The 24728-nt window shown below is 34.0% G+C and overlaps 1 protein-coding gene across 4 annotated transcripts in view; it reads right to left on the bottom strand.

Annotated features, from left to right (window-relative positions):
• Positions 1-2161: 2161 nt before the first annotated feature.
• The window catches only part of LOC105147119 (ribonuclease P protein subunit p40), a 52853-nt gene continuing 30286 nt past the window's right edge, over positions 2162-24728 (bottom strand). For 3 of the 4 annotated variants that reach the window (XM_011057904.2, XM_011057906.2, XM_087403298.1), the window contains exons 4-7: positions 17340-17504; positions 11353-11478; positions 2980-3169; positions 2162-2899 (exon numbers count right to left, since the gene is read on the bottom strand). In XM_011057904.2, coding sequence (XP_011056206.1) covers positions 2557-2899; positions 2980-3169; positions 11353-11478; positions 17340-17504 — 824 coding nt within the window. In that variant the 3' untranslated portion in view covers positions 2162-2556. The remainder of the gene's footprint in view (positions 2900-2979; positions 3170-11352; positions 11479-17339; positions 17505-24728) is intronic. The other variant, XM_087403299.1, reaches the window with a different exon arrangement.

The following is a 24728-nucleotide window of genomic DNA, read 5'->3' on the forward strand; positions in this document are numbered from 1 at the left end:
ACCACTCTGAGACATGCATTCGATTGTAATTGGTCAAATTTTTATCCAGATTTACGGAAGTGTGTGCTATGGCCTTAAGAGCTGCCGCAGACAAAATTTCTGTAAATCCGAATCTACAATAGATATTTTAAGCTTTAAACCGTAAGAAATTAAGCAATTACAATTGAATACGAGAAGAATAACTGACTATGATTCCATTTCTTATAGCTTAAAAATCTCGTAGATCCGAACTAACAATAATTTTAAGACGTGAACTTAAGCCGATGAGCCAATCAGGATACTGCTTTAGACCTACATACTCTAACGGAAATAGAAATAATAGGAAACTTATCCACAAGGCAAGTTTCAACTGGTTGAAATTCATCTTATTGCGAGGTTATGGATAAGTTTACTGTTATTTCCATTTCCATTAGATTATGTAGACCTAAAGCAATATCCTGATTGGCTCATCGGCTTAAGTTTATATCTTATGATCACTTTTATGAATTTTGTGTGCGGCAGTCCTAAGAGCCTCTCCCAATACATACACGTATATGCATATGCGTATGCACATATACACACACACGATGCGCAATATCCGACCCTTGCAACAACCTTCCCTTGAGCATTGAATAACCCCGGATCTACCGAATAGAGTTCTAAGCCTTAAGCTAGAAATGGATGAATCATAGTTGATTATTCTCCTCGAATTCGACTGATCAATTTCTTACGACTTAAGACTTAAAACTCTTATTGTACATCCGGAGTAATGCTAATGAGCGTGTTCCAGCAAGAAAAACATAATGGGTGCATTCAATACTACGAACGCTCAGTGAGCGGTTGTAGTACTGCACTCAGTGGTTGCGTTCAACAGATTCAACAGTTGAGCATTCTCTACTATTAATGTATTCTTCTAGATCTGAAATGCTGATCTAAAAGAATACATCAATAACAGCGAGCGCTCACTCAACTGTTGAGTTCGCTGTACGCAACCAGTGTAACACAGTGAATCGTTTCATCCGTTTAACGTTGGCAAACAACGAGAATAACTCAGTTTTGCAATCGTTTTATGATTGTCTGCTGAGATAGGATCATTCTTCTAGATCTAAAAATATAATCTAATCAGCGTGAAAAAAACTTCCAACAGTTGCAAAATAAACGTTCTGCTGAATCCAACCAATGTTAGCAATAACTGAACAAAAATGTATAGGTATATATACTTTGATAGGTACAAGGTACGTCCCAAAATTTTCCGAACTTTTGAAATAAAACAACAACGGTTTACTTTTTTTTTCAAATTCAAATTGTTTATTCAAAGTAGTCCCCGTCGGACTCAATACAACGTTTGGCACGATCTAAAAGCATTTCAAATGAGTGTTTTATGTCGTTCAAAGGCACGTCCTTCAGAATAGTGGTACAAGCCCTTTGGATGTCTTCTACGTCCACATACCGCTTTCCTTTCATGGACAAATGCATTTTGCCGAATAGGTAGAAGTCACAAGGTGCCATATCAGGCGAATACGGGGAATGGTTGATTGTTAAAATGTGATTTTTAGTCAAAAAATCAGTGACAAGTGTCGTCAGTTTTTGGTCGTCAGTCAACTTGTGTGGAACAAATCGTGCACAGACTTTTTGTAGGCCCAAATGTTCGGTCAAAATGCGATAAATCGTTGATTTGGGGATGTTCAATTCCATTTCCATGTATCTCACTGAAGATTTTGGCTCATGCTTGATGAAATTACGCACAACTTCGATGGAATTTTCGTTAATTGTCGATTTTGGGCGACCTGTATGTGCGTCGTCATTTATGTCCTCACGACCGTTCTTGAATCGCGTATACCACTCATAAACACTGGCACGGGCTACACAATTATCACCATAAACTTGTTTCATCAAATTATGGGTTTCGGTAAATGTTTTACCAAGTTTAAAACAAAACTTAATATTGGCTCTTTGTTCGAAGTTCATTCTCGTACCGATGTATACAACATACTGACACTTGAGACGCCATAACTTCGTTTCCACTGAACCAAATGTCATGAAATTTTTACTGGAAGTCAGCTAGGGATGTACCTTTCAAACGCGCAATCGAACACACGGATGGCGCCACCCGACCTATCCCTATTGAAAAAGTTCGGAAAATTTTGGGACGCACCTTATATATACTTTGATACGCCGTATCTCCATAATGAAAAATCGTACAAAACTTTATTGTATTTTTAATTTACAAGAAAAAGTCCATACTTTACAATTATTATCCTGACATTTGCGAAACAAAATTTATTGGATCCACAGTATACCTGTATGTGCAATTTTTTGGAGACGTAATACATTCTTATTTTAGAAAAGATAGTGAGCAAAAGTAAGAATGAATTTAAAATTTATCGAAAGCTTCTTAAAATATAAACTTTACTCTTTGAGAATGAAAAAAAAAACTACAATCATCATTTATATGTGATCATTTTTCACATTATGGTTACTTAAAATTATGCAAAATTTTGGTATAAATGTGCAATATGTTGCAATAATTTTGTTGACGAGTATAATATAAAACAGGCATTTATTAACAAGAAAAAGTTAACGATGTACTTTTATTTTACTATTTGAACTTAAATTTCTCCGTATAACGACTTTACCTTTCGGATGAAATACAATAGTGTAACTATTGTCTCCATCAGTCAAGAACGTATGTTCTTTCAAATCAAAGCTAATAGCACTGTCTGCAAATCCTTGTATGTCTAAACTAATCCATGGTAAACTATCTCGTGATAATATATATTGTTTTAGAACATTATATACTTCTTGGATCTTTTGTCGTGTGAAGAATCCAGTCCACTGTAAATACTGCACCTGTTTAACATGTATCGAAGGAGAAGGACACTGATATGTATTTGCATAATTATCTTCTCTCTTAGTAGATCTAAAAATGTTACAGCTGTCATTGTCATATTCCTGCGACATTACCAATGAAAAATCATTTTAAAATGCAAATGAGCGTACAGATCACCATCAATGCTGAAGACTCCCAACCATTCAAAGAAATCGATATCAGTGTTATTACATGTGTCCTCATAAGTAGGTATCGTTAATGAATATTTGATTTTTTGAGAAAATTTCTGGCAACAAAGACAAACATTATAATTGCGTGCGTAAAACCATGCTGCTATAGATGACGGGCACATACTGATATCTGAAATATTGAAATAATTGTGTAAGAAAGGAAATGTATGTATATATTAGGGTGATGGTTATTTTAACAATTGAGGGAATGGGTGGAATAAAGGCACAATTCTACTTAGGACCTTTTTCCGGCAATTAGCTTTTTCGTGTATGATTGATCGTAATAGAAAAGTATTGTAACGTGTAATTTCTTAAAGACATTACATAAATTTATTTAATATTGTACCCATTTATGTATAATAAAAAAAGTAGCAAGTTATTTCAATTTTTATTAATATCAAGATTTTGTAATAGGCTTTTATTCCATCCATCCCCTCAATTTTTGAAATTTGATCGGGATATCCTCTAAAGTAATTCAATATCTCAAAAAAAATAACACCAGAATTTTCAAATTTGTTGAATAATATTAACCCATGCCACGTACCGGGACACAGTATAGGCAGAAAAGTATCTTTAGAGTGAAATCACACAGTACGGGAATCAACATGCGGGACAGAAGATGCGTGATTCGAACAGTTAATCAGTTCTTCCGCATTTTTCTATCCCATGTCTTTCCCACGATACCATGTGATTTCATCCTTAGATTCGTTCTACAATCAGTCGTATGTCGATATCGGTTGCCGCTAATCGTTTATCATATGTTGTATGTCGCACATGAATACGACTTGCTATTCTACAATTGAGTTGTTGATCGAAGTCGGAAGGTCGGAACAAATGTAAAGAATGGATATCATTTGCTGACATTTTAATGACATCAAACGAGCAATCTGTCAATATTACTAAACGCAGCGTTACAAGTGCTTATCGTTTTATCTGGAAATTAAATGTATACTGGTACTTGGATTTGTAACAAATTTTACATAACCACATATGGACAACACATATATAATAATTGTAGAATAATGCGACTCCACTTGCTTAACGACTACTATGTATTGATTTAATTAATTTTATAAAACAAGATACAAAAAGAGCATAAAGAACCACACCACAGGTTATAATTTGTGATATTTACTTATTATTATATTAATTAAAACATTAAACGTTTCGGCCACAATCTGGCCATCTTCAGTAATACAATAGTCTTCATAAATCGCAAAAATACATTTAGTTGAAATTAAATTCAACAGTCCATTGTTGTAATAAAAATAACATGTTCTTTTTAGTGTGAAGATGCTTCGTACAAAATGTTATAACGCCCATAGTCATATCAAGAAGTGTAGAACAAGAATTTCCAGATTCTGATTAAATTAAAATTATATGTCATTAATTTCTCCTAGTCGAACATAAAGAAATATAATCGTTACCTGTTTTACAGCCAAAAAACTGAGCGAAGAATATCAAATGACACTTTTCCACAATAAGACTTTCTTCGTGACATTATGTGTTGTTGTTTGTTATATCGCGTATTATATCACTATTTATACGCCTGAGTCAAACAAATTAGAAATTTCTAGAGTTATTATTGAAAAGAAAAAGAAATCTTACTTAAGAAAAGGAAAATAAATATCTGGCAGACTTTCCGTGTCACTTTGTTTATTGATACCTCTTATTTGTCTTTTTATGTGTATCATTTCGGAAATTCTTCTTTTTATTAAAGATTGTTCCTTGTCTAAAATTTTTATGTTTTCCCAATCTAACTCATGCATCTCGTTCAAACGGTGACGTGAAACCACTGAAACTTCGGAAGGTGATTTTCTTAAATCCGCTTTATGTTCTTTTATCCGAGTCTTTAATTTTCTTTTTGTTTGACTTACATACGACGATTCACAATTTAAACAATCGATTTTGTAGACAACTCCACATTGGTCATCCCTGGACAAAGAATCTTTCCCCGTCTTAATAAATGCATTCATTTTATTCATGGGTTTGTACGCTATGTTAAAATCATGAACATGTGAGAGTTTTTTGAACTTTTCCGACACTTTGCTCAAATACGGCACCACAAGAAATTTCTTTGAATTAGCATTAGAATCACTTTCTTTATTACATTTTTTACTTCTATTTTGTAATGTCTTAATTCTATTTTTTATTGTTGTAAATATAAACTTTAAGGGATAACCGTTACTTAAAAGAATGCGAATTAGTTCCGTGTTGTTTTTTTCCTGAAATTTAGGATGGGACAAAAATAGAATTCTGTCCAATTGCCCAATAATAACTCCCCTTTTGTGTGTTAACGGATGATTGGAATAATTTAAATATCTCCCAGAATTGGTAAAACAGGTAACGATTATATTTCTTTATGTTCGACTAGGAGAAATTAATGACATATAATTTTAATTTAATCAGAATCTGGAAATTCTTGTTCTACACTTCTTGATATGACTGTGGACGTTATAACATTTTGTACGAAGCATCTTCACACTAAAAAGAACATGTTATTTTTATTACAACAATGGACTGTTGAATTTAATTTCAACTAAATGTATTTTTGCGGTTTATGAAGACTATTGTATTACTGAAGATGGCCAGATTGTGGCCGAAACGTTTAATGTTTTAATTAATATATTAGGTGTTGGAATTAATTCGTAGCGTTTTTTAATGAAAGAATGTTATTTATTTCACATGAGCATTAAAAAATACATTAATGAAAGTACTTCCCATCACTTGTAAAACGCTACGAATTAATTCCAACACCTAATAATAATAAGTAAATATCACAAATTATAACCTGTGGTGTGGTTCTTTATGCTCTTTTTGTATCTTGTTTTTTAAATTGATAACCACGTGAATTTTTTAACTTATATTTTAATTTTATAATATTGAAAAGGATCAAAACGATAATCGAAACGTATATTATTCAAGTTATTAAACTTGAATAAATTTATATACACGAATTCACCCAGTGTCAACTCTTATAGGAATTTCTTAAATTTGATACAAAAGAATTAAATTACAAAATATTTTTATATTAAATAATAATAATTTAACAAACAAAAAATTATCTGACATATTTATATAGTTATATTTATAATAGTTTCTCAAGTTTGTGGATATTTTTAGCCACAGATCTTTTTTTGCTAATATTTTAAAAATCCACGTCGCGTTTATCATACAAGCAATGATGCGAACGAAATCAATAATTATTTCATCTACATTCAGTGATTCCATAAGATAATATAAATATATCCATATATCCGTATAAAAATATCTGTTTATCCATACACAAATGTATCCGAAAGTTATATTTCATCTAGTCGTAGACGGAAAAGATAGAAATTGACCATCTTTTATTTCGACAACAACAGCCGACTTGTAACAATTTCATTCGACAATCCAGTGCGCATGTGTACGACGCCCGACTCCGATACACGACTGATTGTAGAACGGGCTTTAGAGAAAGAAATTCAGTCGACGCTCTAAGGCCGGGTTTACACCTTGACGAAAAAGCGGAAGCCAATCGGAACTCGTAGTAGTAATAGGCGGTGTCACGTCAGCGGTACTTATAAAACTTATCCAGGAATGTCCCTGGCCAAATTACAAATTTTTCCTTACTTCAATAACCGACGGGGCACTAGAACTGCAGGGACCGCCCCTGACATCTTCTCCCCACCTCACGCGCCCTACCAGCATGGAGGGGCACCTTTTTCCTGAAAGCGTTCGGGTTCTAAAAAAACGGGACTTGCTCTCTCTCGCGAGCAGCGAGTGTTTTAAGGAGTTAGTTCAAAACCTGCCGGGGTCAGGTCTGGTCGAAAAGAAACGGTTTCTTCCAGAGTATCGTGATTTCTAGTTTAATTCCTAAATTCTACTCGCGTGAGCAATCCAATCTAATCATAGGTACATCTTATTTAACCTTCCTAGTTAACCGCATCTAATTATTAGTTATAACATAAGTCTGGATATGTGTGTAGCAACTGCAGAAGTTATAAAATACATTAATTACTTTTGAGCAATTATAAGTACGTATATATAATAATATTTGACGAAACCTCTCCTTTTACAATAAACGCCGCGCGTATACGTTTATCGTTTAACTTGGAGATCGTGTGTGTGAACGAGCGGAATCAGCGCCGGCCAATCATCGAGCACCTACAAGGAGCCTGACCAACCGGAGTCCAGACTGAGCCGCGTGTCCCGCACCACGGACCGAACCATCAGCAAGATTCATGAAGGGATTACCGTAGGTTTCTTCTTCTCCGAAAGGACGCGCAACTCTCGATTTGTTACCCGCCATTGGTCCCCGGTTTGTCCAGGTATCAATTATCAACGGTTGGACCTTGGGACGTAACAGCGGTACATTTTGCTTGTCTGTTTCTGTCTTTCCGCGAGTTCTGATTGGCTTCCGCTTTTCCATTAAGGTGTGAATCCGGTCTAATTCTTAACTAATTTTAGATTTTTTAAAAATTTTATTCGAAAATTGAATGAGCTAAAGGCCCATTCTGCATAGATTTTGATTATAGTTACAATTTATTCATTCCCCGAGAATGGGAGAAGAAAAAGAAATTGTTGAAAACAATATCCGCAGTAGTAACTTTACAAGATAGGAAAAGTATTTATTCTAATATAAAGGACGATGATCTTGGTTAATCTAGACAGTTCGGTGTGTTAGTTCACTAGGTCGGTATCCGACACTCGGCAATGGTGTCCTTCCGCTCTTAACATTTCCAAGAGAAACTTTATACTATTCGTCTGTCGCACGCCTCCTACTGTCCTAGTGTGTATCCCTAGCGTAAAATATGTATGTACAGTCGGTTACAGAAAGGTTGCAACACCTTTTATTTCGATGGGTCCTCTAATCTACTCACCGAGAGATTGATTTTTATTTGTAGATCCATGAATAAGAACTAATCATTCGGTGAGAAAGCTGCCGAAACTTATAAAAAAAAAAGTGTTGCAACCTTTCTGTGACTGGCTGTATACCCAAGAACTTCGATTCTTTCCCTTAGAATTTTCACAAATTAAAAAGTGACCACTTTTCCATGGTGGAAAGAATATAAAATGAAACATTGCGCATAATGGCGATGGAAATAATGGCGATGGAATAATAGCAATGGAAATAATCAATCAAATGTTCCCAATACGCACTTTCCTGCGTATAATAGCGCTGGTTATATTTGAACAGCCAATCAAATATTATCCAAATTCACTCTTCTACTGCATATCCATGGGAGTACTTCATCTTATATTCTTTCCACCATGTATTTTACTACGTTAATAGTCCGTGCGCGATTAACGATACTACTAACCTAACAATTAAATTTACGACTAACCTTACAACTAAATTTGACGTAAAGACGAAATAACCTGAATTTTTGGAAGTTTTTAAAAAAGTAATCGAAGGAAAGAATCGAAGTTGTCCTTGAGTATACATGTCGTGTACATGTCAACAATAGTTCATATAAAAAATGGTCGCCCTGGCGAAAAAATTTCTATGCTAATTAGTACGAGAAAAAATACACTTTTTTACTTCTATAACTGTGGCGTAAAATCGTGTTAAACATGGAAATAATTACGTCAAGCTGTGCGATTTTACGCAAAATGTAAAATAGTGTACGTAGACCTAGTTAGGAACAAAAAGTACGCCAAAGTACGCGCAACTAATGATCATTACTTGCTGAACTACGGGTATCTATATCAAACTATGCCAAACTCATTTTTATTCTTTCGTAGTATTTAAAGAAAGTATGTCATTTTACGTCTTTTTACGCGAAATTACACTCTGTTGGGCACAGAGATAACAATGCCAAACTACGCATTTTTACGTGAAAAATGTAAAATAGCGCATTTAGACCTAGTTAAACACAGAAAGTACGCCAAAGTACGCGCAACTAATGATCATTACTTCCTGAACTACGTGTTTCTGCCGAACTCCTCTAATCTGATTTTCATTTTTTCGTAAATATTCGAAGAAAGTATGCCACTCTACATCTTTCTACGCAGAATCACACTCTACAATCGAATAGTTGGACATAGAAATAACTATGCCTATCTACGCCAAACTACGCGGTTGCACGAAAAAAATCATTTTCTGAGGTACTATTTTCTTTCTATGCCAAACTATGCCAAAGTATAATACTTACTTTAATTTTTCCGTTTGTAACAAAGTAAATCATTCTACACCATTTTACGCGGAATTATTTTTATTCATCCGTGAGCATCTCCGCCGACAGAGGGGCGTCACAGCGGAGATGCATAATGCTCAGATATAAACTCATAAATAAGAATCACCTGGGAAAATATAAGGAGTGCAGCATTTCGCATGTAAAGTGAGTCCTCAAAGTTGGGCTTTAATATTAAAGTATCCATGCTATAATAATTCTAATTTCATCATAACAGCAATGTGATGGCATCTTGAATTCAGGCCAAATGAGTTCAAGACACAATCATATTACTTATATGACAAAAACGCACAAATGAAATACGAGGGTTATCCGGAAAGTAAAGTTACAAGTTTTTTTAAAAATACAATGCATATATTTTAATGAAACTTATAGGGATTATAGTATAGATATTACATTATTTTTCTACATAATCACTATTTACTTCAATGCATTTTGTCAACTGTAGGGCGAGTTTTTTATTCCTGTTTCATAGAAATCTCTCATCACCTCTTTTAACCAGTTCTGCACTTCGATTTTCACCTCGTCGTCATCGCAAAAGTGTTTTCCACCCAGATGTTCTTTTAATTTAGTGAAGAAATGATAGTCGCTAATGTGAGATCGGGGCTGTGAAAGAGGTGGTTTAAAATATCCCAACCAATGAAGTCAACAACTCTTGCGTTGCACAAGCGGTATACGGATGAGGATTGTCATGAAGAAGACAGATTCCCTTCGTCAGCATCCCAGGCATTTGTTTTATATAGTTCTGCGAAGTTTCCTGAGGGTCTCACAGTATCTTACAGCGTTAATTATCTCACCTTTCTGCAAAAACGACGAGCAGAACTCCTTTTCTGTCCCAGAAAACTGTCGCCATAATTTTTTGAGCTGATTGCTGAGTTTTGAATTTTTTGCTGAAGAAGAATGGCGCCACTGCATTGATTGTCGTTTGCTCTCTGGGATATGGTGGTAAACCCGGGTGGTAAACTCATACATTCAGGTAGCGTATTACAGCGCGCACTTCGCACTTGATGGGAGACGAAATAAAGGCGCTTATCTTAAACCTTCACCATAACGAGAGTTAGGAAGCTACTGACGATATTGACGTCCGGCACCGCTTCAGCTGGCTCCCTACTACACAGCAGTGCAGTATTAACTTCAAAAAATATTTCCCTGCGAGAGCAAGGAAACGCGCCTTGTAATCTTACTTTCCGGATAACCCTCGTATGTTTAAATTTAAACAGTACAGTAGTATAAGATATTTCATTTGTGCGTTTTTGTCATATGATAAATTTTTCAAGCCTGTTGATTGGCTATGGGAGAGAGAGATCCGAGGACCTCTCTGTTCTGTACACATTTGTCGTATGACAAAAACGCACAAATGAAATAGCACCCTGAATGTATCCAAAACTATGCTTAGGATACAGTTTCGCATAGAAAGGCGTAAATCTTTGGCATAGGAGTAGAATTCTACGCCAAACTACTTTCACTGTTTCATTCGCATACTTAGGCATAGTTTTTAGCATAATCAAGCGTACTTTCTGGCGTAGTACAGTTTGCCGCACAAAAGCATGAATTAGCTTACTTTGACATAGAAGTAGAATTCTACGTCCGCGAATACTACTTCCGCGTTCTAAATCACGTATTTAGGAATAGTTTTTGGCATACTTAGGAATTTTTCCGCCAGAACGATCCAATAAAATGGGCAAAAAAATCAAAATTGTATGATAACGAATATTGGATTGGCCATTTTTAATTTGAACCGTAATCAAAATTTGTGCAGAATGAGCTACAGCTTATTCAATTTCGAGCCAATAAAAAAAACTTTAAAATTGGTTAAAAATTAAAGCTAAATTTTGTTTACAACGATGCTTTTCCGTCTATTATGTCCCAGTGGCACGGGTTAATATTGTTTAAAAAACATCTGAAAAAATTCTATTGTTATTCTATTGTGTTCTATTGTTATAGTGTTATTTTTGTGAAATATTGAACCATTTTAAGAAGATTTCAATCATATTTCAAAAATTGTAAATATAACGACTGCCCTTATATATATATATATATATATATATATATATATATATATATATAAAATAGATATAGATATGAATATTATATTGTGTGCGTATTTTTAAAAAAGGTAAAAATGTATGTGAACCTGGTGGATCCCATGATACTATAACATCAAACTTCTGGGTGAGTCGTTCTTCCAATGCTATCCGAATTCTTTCGTAATTCTTTTTACCAGGAATGAAGTTTTCATTTGTTAGATCGATTCTCACTACTTTTGATGTACAATGAAAAAAGAAACATAAAAATTTATATAAAAAGATATAGGGGAAATTAGAACAATCGTGCGTAGCGGGTAATTGTGCGCATTTTGATTTAACATTTTTCCGATAAATGGAGCAGCTACCGTGGCGAAATTAGTAGATTGAATGTAATGCTTTTCAGATATAACCATAAATTATATAATTTGAAAATGTAATTAACATCAAAAATGAAAAAAGATAAAATTACATATTCTGATAATAATTTTGACATCCAGAAAATAAGATAATAAGTCCGTATTTTCTCTTATTTTATTTAATCATCTTACTAAAATATATCATTATGTGTACATCTATTGAACTATTATTCATTGAATTACGTTAAAAAGTTTTGGAATAATCATTTTTCTTATTAAATCAATTCGCGGCGAAAAATTGTGCACATATACAATTCAAAGTTTCCTCTCAATGAAACACTATTTGCGAAGAATTGCAAGATATGGAACTCTGCTCAGTCGACAAATTAAAAGTAGCATGATATCAATGTTATAATTTCGTATTCCAATAAATGTAATATAACGTCCCAAGTTATATAATAGTCCAGGAACATATCAAGCTGAGAGAAAATCAAAAGAATGTTTGATATATATACTTTGATATACGTTATGCGATTTTTGTTATAATTAATTTTTCTAATTTTTTTCTGTATAATTTTTTCAAAGTTTTTGTATAAACATTGGTATAATAATATATTTATTCATTTTTTTATCAACATTTCATGAAACATCAAACTGATGATTTTTTTGTTACAAAATTTGACCGTTTATTTAAGCATCAAAATAAAGTCATTTTGACATCATTTTGTGTTGACTTTTGTGTATTTCTTGGGAGTTACATTGTAGAGTGCGAAATAATTATAACATTGACATTCAGAACGACAACCGCTCACTGAGCACTCAGTAAGCTCTTATATCTGGTTGGTCTATATTTTTAGATTTAATGGAATATGCCAATCACACACAGATGAAAAAACTCACTGAACGTTTAGTGAGCGATTGTCGTTCTGAATGCAGCCATTGACAACAGGATATGTTGTAGAGCATGAGAAAATATTAGATTTATATTTTTTTTGTTTGTGCTTATCTCGAGGTTTAGGAATAAAACACCTCTTCGAGAAAAATCTTTTTTTTTCTTCCGAAGCGAATATCATCGAAACTATAAGAGGTAGAAAAATTTTTTAAATGAAAATTGAATGGCTTTAAGAGTATTTTAGAATTATAATAAAAAATTTTTTTTTAATTATTTATTATATCTACGCGCCATGCATCCGTATACAGGATGGTCCACTTAAATCGACCATCTGAAATATCTCACTTATTTTTGATATAAAAAAATATTTCAAATGAAAGTTTCGAGAGGGACGTATTTTCATCATGTTGGTTTTTTTTAGGTGGAGGCATCAAAAAGATATGAAGGTTACCTTCATTTTTTAAAATGGAATTGTACGATTTTTTTTACACAATATGATATATTCCTCTAATTATTCTGCATATAAAAGAATTAAGGTAGTAATATAAAAAAACCAATAGTTGACGAGATATTTTACATTTCGTTCTGGCGCATATTGACATAAAATGTTAAATAACTCGTAAACTATTAACTTTTTGATAATCTTAATATTTTTACGAACAGAATAATGAGATGAAAGAAGTTGATGGAAAAAAATGCGTAGTTGTTTATTTCAAAAATTATTCATTTTGCATACATATTTTTTCAAAATAACGATATGTTTTTTTTACACTAACTGATTTTATTATTCATAAAAATATTAAGGTAAGATTATCAAAATATTAATAGTTCACGAGTTATTTAATATTTTATGTCAATATATGTCAGAATAAAGTATAAAATATCTTGTAAACTATTGGTTTTTTGATATTACTATCTTAATACTTTTATATGCAGAATAATTAGAGGAATCATATTATGTAAAAAAAAATCATTAATTCCAATAATTCCATTTAAAAAAGTGGAGGTGACCTTCATATCTTTTTGATTCCACCTAGAAAAAAAACAACATGGCCAAAATACGTCCCTCTCGAAACTATTCCACTTTCGTTTGAAATATTTTTTTGTATCAAAAATAAGCGAAATATTTTATGTTCGATTTAAGTAGACCATCCTGTATACAAGCGCTGAATTTATACCGAAGGATTTCAAATTTCCCTCTAAAATTTTAGGGATATAATCTCAAAGAGTTTTACTATCAATTTACGGAAAAAAAACGAATTCTTTTGAACTTCTAATGTAGGAAACCCTATTAAATGCACACAATTCCCCCACTTTCCCTATTATATGCGTACACGTATGCACGATTGAAATACTATTTTACACATGAATGTATACGTGCACGCATGTATTGTAACTCGCACGCGCGCGTGTATAGGTATATATTATACATACGTACCCGATGTTTCAGATTACCTGTATACCTCATTTATAAACGAGGAAGTAATTATTATCTTTGGATCATTAGTGCCCTGCGCATTTCTTTTCTTTGATTTATATATAACATTATACAGGGTGTCCCATAAGTTTTGGCCAATCGCTTATGTGTAGAGTGGACTAAACTGAGTCGAAAAGTTCTCTACCATTTTGCAATAACTCATATTGTCGAGATCATGACGCGTATAAAAAAAATTAAAATGTCCTTGTCTCATATTGTCAAGGTTATGACTCTGAGTGATCATCGGACACTTTTAATAGTCGACCGTTGCTTATTAAGAAGATATTAAAATTAAAATGAACAGTTCATCTCCGCTGACCTTGACCCTCTCCCACATTATGAAAGTCATCATACTGAACAACCTTCGGAAGATTGTAGGTCATGACCTTGAGTGACCATTGGACAATTTTAGCAGTCGATCGTTGTTCGTTAAAGAGTTATTAAAGAGTAAAGTAAAAAGCTTGAGATTGAATCGACTGTCTGATTGTGTCATCTGTCGACTGAAATTCGAGACGTAATCCATGGGTCAGGCAGACGACGTTGACAAAAATGTTTCTTAAAGTTTGAACAAAATTTGGAACTTATTGCAATACCTCGTAGGGCAAATAGAAAAAAATAAATGCACTTTCATTATACAATTCGGATACAAGCTATCGATTGACCATGCATAAAATTTGATCAGCAACTATCATTAAGATATAATAATCGAGATCTTAGAAAACTCATCGCTCCTGTAAAGATATCCAGTGTCTCATAGCTAAAACGCTATGCGTTTTCTTAGCGCCGAACTCTGGATTACCGTATCTCTGGATTAACATATCTTGATTCAAAATCGTTTGTAGAGATTTTCCTTTCGTTTGTAGTCGAATATTTTAAAAGTTATAACATAATTTAAACTGATTAACTACAAATGAGAATCACTACAAATAATAATAATTCTAAAACATAAATCTTTAAAATTAAAGTTACGTACAAATATGATGTGTAGCATATAGCGGATACTTGTATTGATTCTTTGAGTATCCAAATTAGCGGGTATCCGCGGAACCGGTTCAGATTCATGTGCACGAGTAACAGAGCGAGCGGGCGGGTACCCGAGTATTCGGATATTCTGAGCTCTATTCTTATGAAGAAAAAATTTGTAACTAGTGTTCTGGAAACGTCTCAATGTCAGCTATAAAAATATGCTATAAAAAATAAGGAGTTCCGTTTAAGATTTTTGTATCAACTTTGGATGACCTTTTCAAGGTCATTCCAAGGTCAAATTAATATTATCATCTGATAATGTTTTTAAAATCCTGTTACTTTTGTTTCAAACATTTTTTAGATAAATCAATATTTTTTGAAATATTAGCTGTTCTAGAACTTTTATTATGCACTGTAATACTAAATTTCTTTGAACTTACGACCTATACGCTCTTGTCTTTTTTCTTAATTTATCTTATGTTGCCAACTTTTACTGATATCAAGAATCAATTTTCACTAATTTGTTGTACAAACCGAGATGGTCCCTTGTGAGACTATCGAATGTAACTTTAGGTGGAATAAATTAATATGAGCTATGTTTTTATAATATTAGGTGTTGGAATTAATTCGTAGCGTTTTTTAATGAAAGAATGTTATTTATTTCACATGAGCATTAAAAAATACATTAATGAAAGTACTTCCCATCACTTGTAAAACGCTACGAATTAATTCCAACACCTAATATTATTGCTCAAACCGACATCAATTTCGAGCCCGAAATCTCTATTTTTTATAGAGATCTCGGAGTCAAAATTATGTCGCAATCAATCAGTCTCAGAGCAATAATAAAAATATAGCTCATATTAATTTATTCTCATATTAATTATTCCGCCTAAAGTCACGCGCCAGATCACTGTGCGTTAGCATTATTCAAGATGTACCGCGTGGAGATAGCACGATCGGATTTACACCTTTTCGGGATGCTTAAGAATCCGATCATGCGATCTCCACACGGTACATCTTGGTTAATGCTAAAATCAGCGATACTGAAATTTTGAAATTTCAACTAAAAAGGATTTGTAATTAGTATTTCAAAAATGTCTTGACATCAAGAATATGCAATGAAAGATATCAGTTCCTATTTAAAAAATTCAAGTCGATCTCAATATGACCCTATCTTCATGACACTATCCAAGGTCAATCGCATATGTCCATGTAATGCATTACTTGATCCTTAACAACTTTTGTCTGAAATATTTTTCAAAATAACCACTTCCCTCGTTTTTAAATGGGACGGACAGATGGTCTAAAACACTCGGTATAAAAATGTATGAATGTATTAATCAATTTCTATATTTTATTATTTACTTGATCATTGAAGAAACTTTAAATGTTAATACTTAAAAAATTACTTTACGGCAAAAAATTGTTTACACGATGTATATTACATGTACGGTGTAAGGTGCGTCACCAAAATACCCGGACAAATTTTAATTTAAATTTTTCGCTATATTGTGCCTCCGTCAGAAGTTGTTGTTGACGTCCGAGAAAACTTGATGCTTTTAGTAAACAGTCATATTCTCAAAATGGTCGCGATGTTGAAATCAAGTGCGGAATATAATCGAAGAGTCACGATCATCGAAGGCCTTCGCGCTGGGCGCTCAGCAACGGAAATAATTCGGTTCTTTGGATACCCGAAATCAATCGTTTATGACGGCAAAATATACGGCTTTAGAACAGTCCAACGAAGATTCTAGTATTCCAGCGAGGACGAATCACTCGAAAAAACGCACCGCGAGGACCCTCGCTGTCGTTGAAAGAGCTCAAGCGCTAATTTCGGATGACAGGGCAATCGTTGCGAAAATTAGCATCGATTATTGGTGTAAGCGAGCCAACAATGCGTTGAATTGCTGAGGAGGACCTTCGATGCAAATCGTATACATTAAAGATACGACAGATGCTCTCTGAGGCTGTCAGGACAAGCCGAGTTGCTCGCTTTGGCTCTCATTCTAGCCTCCTAACAGCCCAGATTTAAATTCAACTACTACGTATGGAGCGTAGTTGAAAGGGTCACAAACAAATCTCGAAATCCCAATGTGACGTCATTAAGGACCGCTATTGAAGCAGCATTCGTCGGCATGGACAGCGCTACATTACAGCGTGCGTGCGAACGCTTCAGACCGAGAATAGACGTCATTCAAACTAATGGGGGACATATCGAATAATTGTGCTCTACAGGGATCCCCCAAGTGCCATATAAAAAGATTTTTTGTAATATTAAATTTTTCATTAAAAACATTTTGTTTAAAGAAATTGTTCGATTTGTCCGGATTTTGGTGACGCACCTTGTATATAATATAATATATAATTTTATTATTCTATTGCATTATTAGTGAAACTTACTGTATCGTGTATGAGATTTATGACTAAAGACAGAGGGTTTCCCTTCTAAACCAAGAGCTTGATAATCATCCGTCAATAAAGAGAGTATTAAGTATCCAGTTGGAGTTACACAAATAGAATTTTCCAAGTCTATTTTATTTTCTAATGTTAGGAGATTAATTTCCCCTAAAATTTAAAATACAGATATTATTAGAAAAGTACATATAAAATATTTATATATAAAATTAAGAGAAGAAATATGTATTTGAGAAGAAATGTGCATTTTGAGATATTACATACTGTATTTGAAATATGTTTGTATTTACGCATTGCTACTTCTATTCGAAGTGAAAAGCGATTTATAATAATGTTCAATTTTACTGACAGTATTTATTCTTTGTGAATAAATAAACTCAAATATAAAATTATTAAAACATATAATAATTAACAGTCTTGACTAAGAATGCACATGAACTACTACAATTTTGTAAGCAATGACAACTTTCATTTTACTGATATCAGACATTATGCTTATAATCAATCAGTTACCTTATCATTGATCGCACAATTATTTAACTTAATTAACCAATAAGTAAGAATTTTTTTTAATAAACAGCGATGATGAGTCATAGCATTCATCATGAATGCTATGAAAAAAGAGCGTAGCGTTGCAAGCATTGTAAATGCGTCGTGTGACTGTAAAATTGACGCTTTGACTGATACAACAAGTTTTGACCAATGTAGAAGGTCGTAGGGCCTAAGCACAAAACGTAATTGAGTTGTGGAATGTAATACGGGATCTATAGAAGTCGTAGGAAACCAATATCATAATCAAATATAAGGAGAATACTCGATTAGAATTGGTCAATTTCCTACGATTTAATCGACTATGATTGATGAATGTTCTACGACTTCTATGAGGATCCTTATTTTTTTCAACGACTTCCATTGTAGACTCCGCCTAAACCGTAATTATAGATTGATAAAACATTGTGCGTTGACTACGACTCAATTTCACGACTCAGTTACGATTATTGATTGCAGCACAGACTTTTGCATAACGCATAGTACATATAAGAGAATCAACCAATCAGAATCTTTCTTTTTCTTCCATTTCATGGAAAAGAAGAACTTTGATTTTATTATGCACCATGCATTATGCGTTATGGAAAGTGTGCTGCGACCATAGCTTTGTGTCGAGCCTGATATTTCATGAGTACGACAAGGCATTTCAAGCTTGTTGATTGACTGTAGGACAGATAGATCTGAGAACCTTTCTATCTTATAACCAATTAAAGCCTAATCTATTAGGTATACAAATAAGTTTTCGCTGTTTTTAATAAAAAATTAAGCATTTATTGTGAAAGAACGATACATAATGTTTTATTGAAAGTATTGTCCATCACTAGCCACTACTTTTTCCCATCTTTCTGGTGGCATACGGATACCGCGTTGGAAGAACGCTTCATCTTTTGAGGCTATCCAATTATCGATTCAATTTTTGATATCTTCATATGATGTGAAGTGCTGCTCAGACAGGCCATGCGCCATCGATCGAAATAGATGGTAATCGGAAGGGGCAATGTCTGGTAAATACGGCGGGTGGGGTAGAACTTCCCAATTAAGTGTTTCCATGTAGGTTTTGACCGGCGCCGCAACATGTGGTCGAGCATTATCATGCAGGAGAATAATTTTGTCATGCCTGGAGTAGTAGTGGGCGCGTTTTTCCTTGAGTGCTCGGCCTAATCTCATCATCCTAATCTCATCAATCTTGTGTTCGGTAGAGAGCCCCAGTAACGGTTTCGTTCGGTTTGAGCAACTCATAATACACGACACCAAGCTGATCCCATCAAATACACAATGAGTTTTTTTCCATGAATATTCGGCTTGGCTGTCGATGTTGAAGCATGGCCAGGTGATCCCCATGATTTCCTCTTCTTTAGGTTATCGTAATGGATCCATTTTTCATCACCAGTGACTATACGATGTAAAAAACCCTTTCGTTTATGACAAGCAGCATTTCACATATGGAAAATTGGCGTTCAACGTTTCTCGGCTTCAGTTCATATAGAACCCAATTCCCTTACTTTTAAATCATTCCCAATGATTTCAAACGATGTGAAATTGCTTCTTGAGTCGCTCCTAATGTAGTGCAAGTTCTTTTTGCGTTTGGCACGAATCTTCATTCAATAATGCTTCCAATTCCGCGTCTTCGTACACTTTCGACTTTCCGCTACGTTCTTTGTCTTCGACGTCAAATTCACCACCATTCTTAAATTTTTGAAACCATTCACGACAACTTCTCTCACTTAAGGCAGCCTTACCATATGCTTCTCCAAGTAATCGATGAGCCTCAGCTGCAGATTTCTTCAAATTAAAGAAGTAAATCAAAAGTTCCCGCAAATGACGCTTATTCGGCTCAAAACTCGGCATTTTCGCACAAAAAAAAATATATGATGCTGATACAAAATCGCTAGTATTTCAAGGTTATGTTGTTGACAGATGTCCAACCTTACGAAATAATGTTTTACATCAGACAATTTTAACCATAGCTTGCTAGTGGCGCCGTCTTTTGTCAAACGGCGGAAACTTATTTGTACACCTAATACATTGATTGTATCTCGTATTGTCGCAAGTATCGTAAGCATCGTCCGACTTTAAAATTGACGCATTCCTCTACAGCAAGAAGTTGCACAAAAGTTGCAGCAACATTATTTGTTGCAGCAATATTACAGATTTTGCTACAAATTTTGTGCTGTAAGGATTGGAATGTTGTGAATCTAAAGTAAATACAGTTAATGAAAAATGGTTCATCAATATGAGTGATATGGACATTCCATCTGAAAAATTCTGTTGCAATTAGGTGATAAATTTGGTTTATCTATATTTAAAAATGAAAAAGAAAGAATGATTATAGAATTCATTAAACATGTAGAAAGAAATATTTGTAAACTAACGATCGGAATGAAAAACGCCATGAGGAATGAATCAATAACACATCATATCACAGTCATTGCTCTTTAGATGAAAATAAAAAATTTATTTAAAAATGTTTAATACATACAACAAAATTTGTTAGAAAACATCCTGACATATTAATCACGAGAGCAGATAAAGGGAATTCTGGTGGCTTTAGATAAGAGTGATTATAATAAAAAGATGGCAAACATCTAGTTACGATGTTAACACATATGAAATAATACAAAAAAAATCCAGTTAATAAATTAACAAGAGATGTAAAATCGATTATTAGTAGATAGAAACAAAAAGGTTACATCAAATGATATATAATAATATAATATATTGACAACTGATATTTTATCTAGGACATATGGTATCCCTAAGATACATAAGTAAGGCATGAAAATTATAATTGCGACTATTAATAGCCTACTATGTAGATTTGCATGTTATTTAAACAGAATTATGAGTGATAGTATCCCAAGTAAGGCACAAAGTTTTATAAAAAATAGCAAACATTTAGTAGATAAATTAAATAATTCTGAATATTAATAAAGAACACATTCTTTCATTGGATGTAACATCGTTGTTCACCAATGTGCCAATAGAATTAATTATAAGAAACATTAAAAATAGATGGCATCATATTAATAATATTAGGTGTATAACTTTGCTTCCGCCGTTTTCCTATAGATGGCTTTAGCGGTACGTGATGGTCGAAATAAATAGATCATAGACGTCATACAATAAACTTGGGCATCTGTCAACATAAGCCCATAGAAACATTAGTCGATTTGTGTCTGCATCATAAAGTTATTCTCGATTGAAAATGTCAATTTACGAGCCAAATTCTCGTCATTTGCGGGAGGTTTTAATTTTCTGCTTCAATATCTGCGGCTGAGGCTCATCGAATACTTATGGTGAGGCCGCTATTAGTGAAAGAACGTGACGTGAATGGTTTCAACGCTTCAAGAACGATGATTTTGACGTCGAAGACCGGCATAGCGGTGGAAGAGAAAAGGTTTTCAAAGATGCAGAATTGGAGGCATTACTTGATCAAGACTCGTGTAAAAATCAAAAAGAATTGGCACGATCATTGGGAGTGATTCAACCAGCCATTTCAAAACGCCTCAAAGTCATGGGAATAATTCAGAAGCAAGGAAATTGAGTGCCGTACGAGTTGAAGCCGAGAGATATTGAACGGCATTTGTTTGCTTGTGAATAGCTGCTTGAAAGGCAAAGACGGAAGGGATTTCTGCATCGCATTGTGACTGAGGACGAAAAATGTGCTCATTACGATAACCCCAAGCGCAGAAAATCATGGGGAGTTTCCGGCCATGCTTCTACGTCGATGGCCAAATCGAATATTCACGGCTCCAAGGTCATGCTCTGTATTTGGTGGGACCAGCTCGGCGTAATGTATTATGAGCTGTTAAAACCGACTGAAATAATCATAGGCGATCGGTATCGAATGCAATTGATGCATTTGAGCCGAGCATTGAAAGACAAACGGCCGCAATATAACGAGAGACACGATAAAGTGATTTTGCAGCATGACAATGCTCGACCCTATGTTGCGAAAGTGGTCAAGACATACTTGGAAACGTTGAAATGGGAAGTCCTACTCCCACTGCCGTATTCTCCAGACATTGCTCCCTCTGACTATCACTTGTTTCGATCAATGGCACACGGTCTGGCTGACCAGCACTTCCAGTCTTATGAAGAAGTAAAAAATTGGATCGATTCGTGGATTGCCTCAAAAGATTACCAATTTTTTCGACGCGGGATTCGTACGCTGCCCGAAAGATGGGAGAAAATAGTGGTCAGCAATGGACAATACTTTGAATCATAAATGTATAACCAGTTTTTTACAATAAAGTCTCGAATTTCGGAAAAAAACGGCGGAAGCAAAGTTATACACCTAATAACACAAAAATATCATTGGATGAATTTAAAATAAGTATAAACTTGATATTGTTACGTCTAATGTTGCTGTTGAGATTTTCTCCGTTTTTGAGTCAATGTATTTAAACAATTTACTCGGGAATCGGAGATTAAGTTGTGCGGTTAAGGATGCGGTTCACTGGGAAGTACCGGATAATTTAGAGGAAGGGTAATCTTGAATCCGGTGCCAAAAAGATCGCGAAGTTTATAGGCGAATCTACGTGGATCGGCCTTTGGAATGCTTTTGTAATTAGGAAACGTGAGATGACCTCCAATTTACTTAGAGTGTAGACAAGTTCGCGGGGTGAGTCTATCGGTTTGTCTTGGTTTAACAATTGCGCAAGTTTTTGGAAATAGGGGAAAGGATCTTGGTTTGAAATAAGGGCCGATTTAATTTGGAACCTCAATCTCTTTTCTCTTTGTCTTCATCCGCCTTTGGTAGGCATGGAGGTAATGCAAAAAAAAGAATTATAATGTTCCGGAGAACCGTCGTAAACGGGGACCACGCTATTGGCAGCGACAGTCGCAACAACCTCTCAGATATTCATATATGTATATGTACTTGTATGTAACCGATTAAAGATTTAGAGGTTCCGTCGATAGATTCGATTCAATGTTTTCGTTTGTTAAAATAAGTAAATGCTATAAGTAAAGCAATGAAAAAGAAAAGTAAGGTTTGAGGTTCTGATGAAATGCGAGGATAGTTCTCACCTTGATTGTATAACTGTAACTGTAGCTGTAACTAAGTAACTAACTGACTGACTGTCTGAATAACACCAAGTGTTTCTGTCTTTGATAGCTCCTTTTATATTCTGAAAATGAGTCTACTTTTAAAAAAAATGTGGCCTTTTCGGAAAATCAAAATGATGCACTCAAGACGCCAAAATGAACAAAGTCGAGCGAAAAAAAAAGATGGCAAAACTTCAGAAGAACTACATGACCTGAAAAATTAATGGCAGCAAATTTTTCCATGTATTTTTGGCTGCTAAAAACGAATCTGATAATAAAATTTGGCACTTACCCATATTTTGGCCGCCATTTTGAAAAAAAACTGCAAAAAATTCGTTTTGCAGTATATCTCGGAAAATACTGATTTTAAAAAAAAGTGTTGAACAAAAAATATGGTTCTTGAAATTCTCTACAAAGAAGCTCGTATGTAATTTTCGTAATTTTAAGCGTTTATGCATAATATGACTTTGAATTACGAATGGAAGACAACTGAAGACTAGAATCGCCAAACACAGGAATCACATTCGGTGAAATACAATTACACGCTCTGTCATAACTGACCATCGATTGCAAGAGGGTCGAGTTCGATTGGGAAAACGTCATAATTTTGGACGAAAAACCTCATACAGAAAGAGAAATGCTTGGTTTCGGAAATGCTAATCAGGAGACAGACGCGACAGATCTCAATTTGCAGGATATGGAGGCACTCCCCAAGGCTTACTTTCCGATTGTTGACGGGCTATAAATGTCGAGGTGTTTTGAATTGCCAGTTAATCAGTGTCGTTCTTTCATAGAAGTAAATTCGTTCTATTCGGTTAACTTTTGTGTTATTTGATTTCCTTTTAGATTATTAAATTGTTTTTAAAAATTTTCCTTAAAATTTCCTTAATTATAACTAAATTCTAGAGATATTTCACTCATTAAGACAATTTTGACACTGATTCGCTGATAAGTCAAAAACTGATTTTTTATTAAATTAATAGAACTTAAGTGTTTGCGACATAGTGAACTCTCGTTGTGGTGAGCATCCTTTTTCTTTTTATTGTGATATAAATTCATCCTGTTTATTAACGATTTAATTCCTATAATTTAATCATAATTTGTTATTGAAGTCATTTTTAATATTAAAGTTCCTTTAATTATGTGAAGGTGGCTCATTAGAATAAATTAATCTGTATGTATTATAATTATAATTAAATTAAATCTGTCTAAATTATATTAAATCTGTCTCGGAAGATGGCTAAAAAATGAATTAAAACATGTAAGCGCGTTTTTTAATAAAGAAGTTTATGTTATATTCATATAGTTTTTTTTTACGCAACAATTACCGCGTCAGACTCCTACTACCCTATATCACTCAATTTTTCTTGGACTAGTAATATTACATTAAATTGAAGATCAGACAAATCTATTGGCACCGCCGGAGTATCATTTAATAAATGATCACTTATTCCTTCATCGGAAATATTTTATCATTATTGTTGTCACTGCCAAAATAATCAAGAGTGCTTTTGTCAAATAACTCTAAAGGTGAATGAATACCAAATTCACTTTTTAAAGCTTTTACAAAATTTATCTCATTATCAGTAATAGTAGCAACAATTTTGTTGACACTTAATTCAAAAGATGTATGGATTTTATGCATTAATTTTGTTAATCGATCAGGAGAATAAGTTCCTGAAAGTCGTGGACAACCAAATACCGCTGATTTTCTAATAAAACTTTTGGAATCGATCCAATGAGCGGTAATTCCTAGAAATCAGGGAATAGAGAAAC

This window comes from Acromyrmex echinatior, chromosome 2, assembly GCF_024713525.1.
Source record: "Acromyrmex echinatior isolate Ae372 chromosome 2, ASM2471352v2, whole genome shotgun sequence".
In the NCBI taxonomy this organism is placed as follows: Eukaryota; Metazoa; Arthropoda; class Insecta; order Hymenoptera; family Formicidae; genus Acromyrmex; species Acromyrmex echinatior.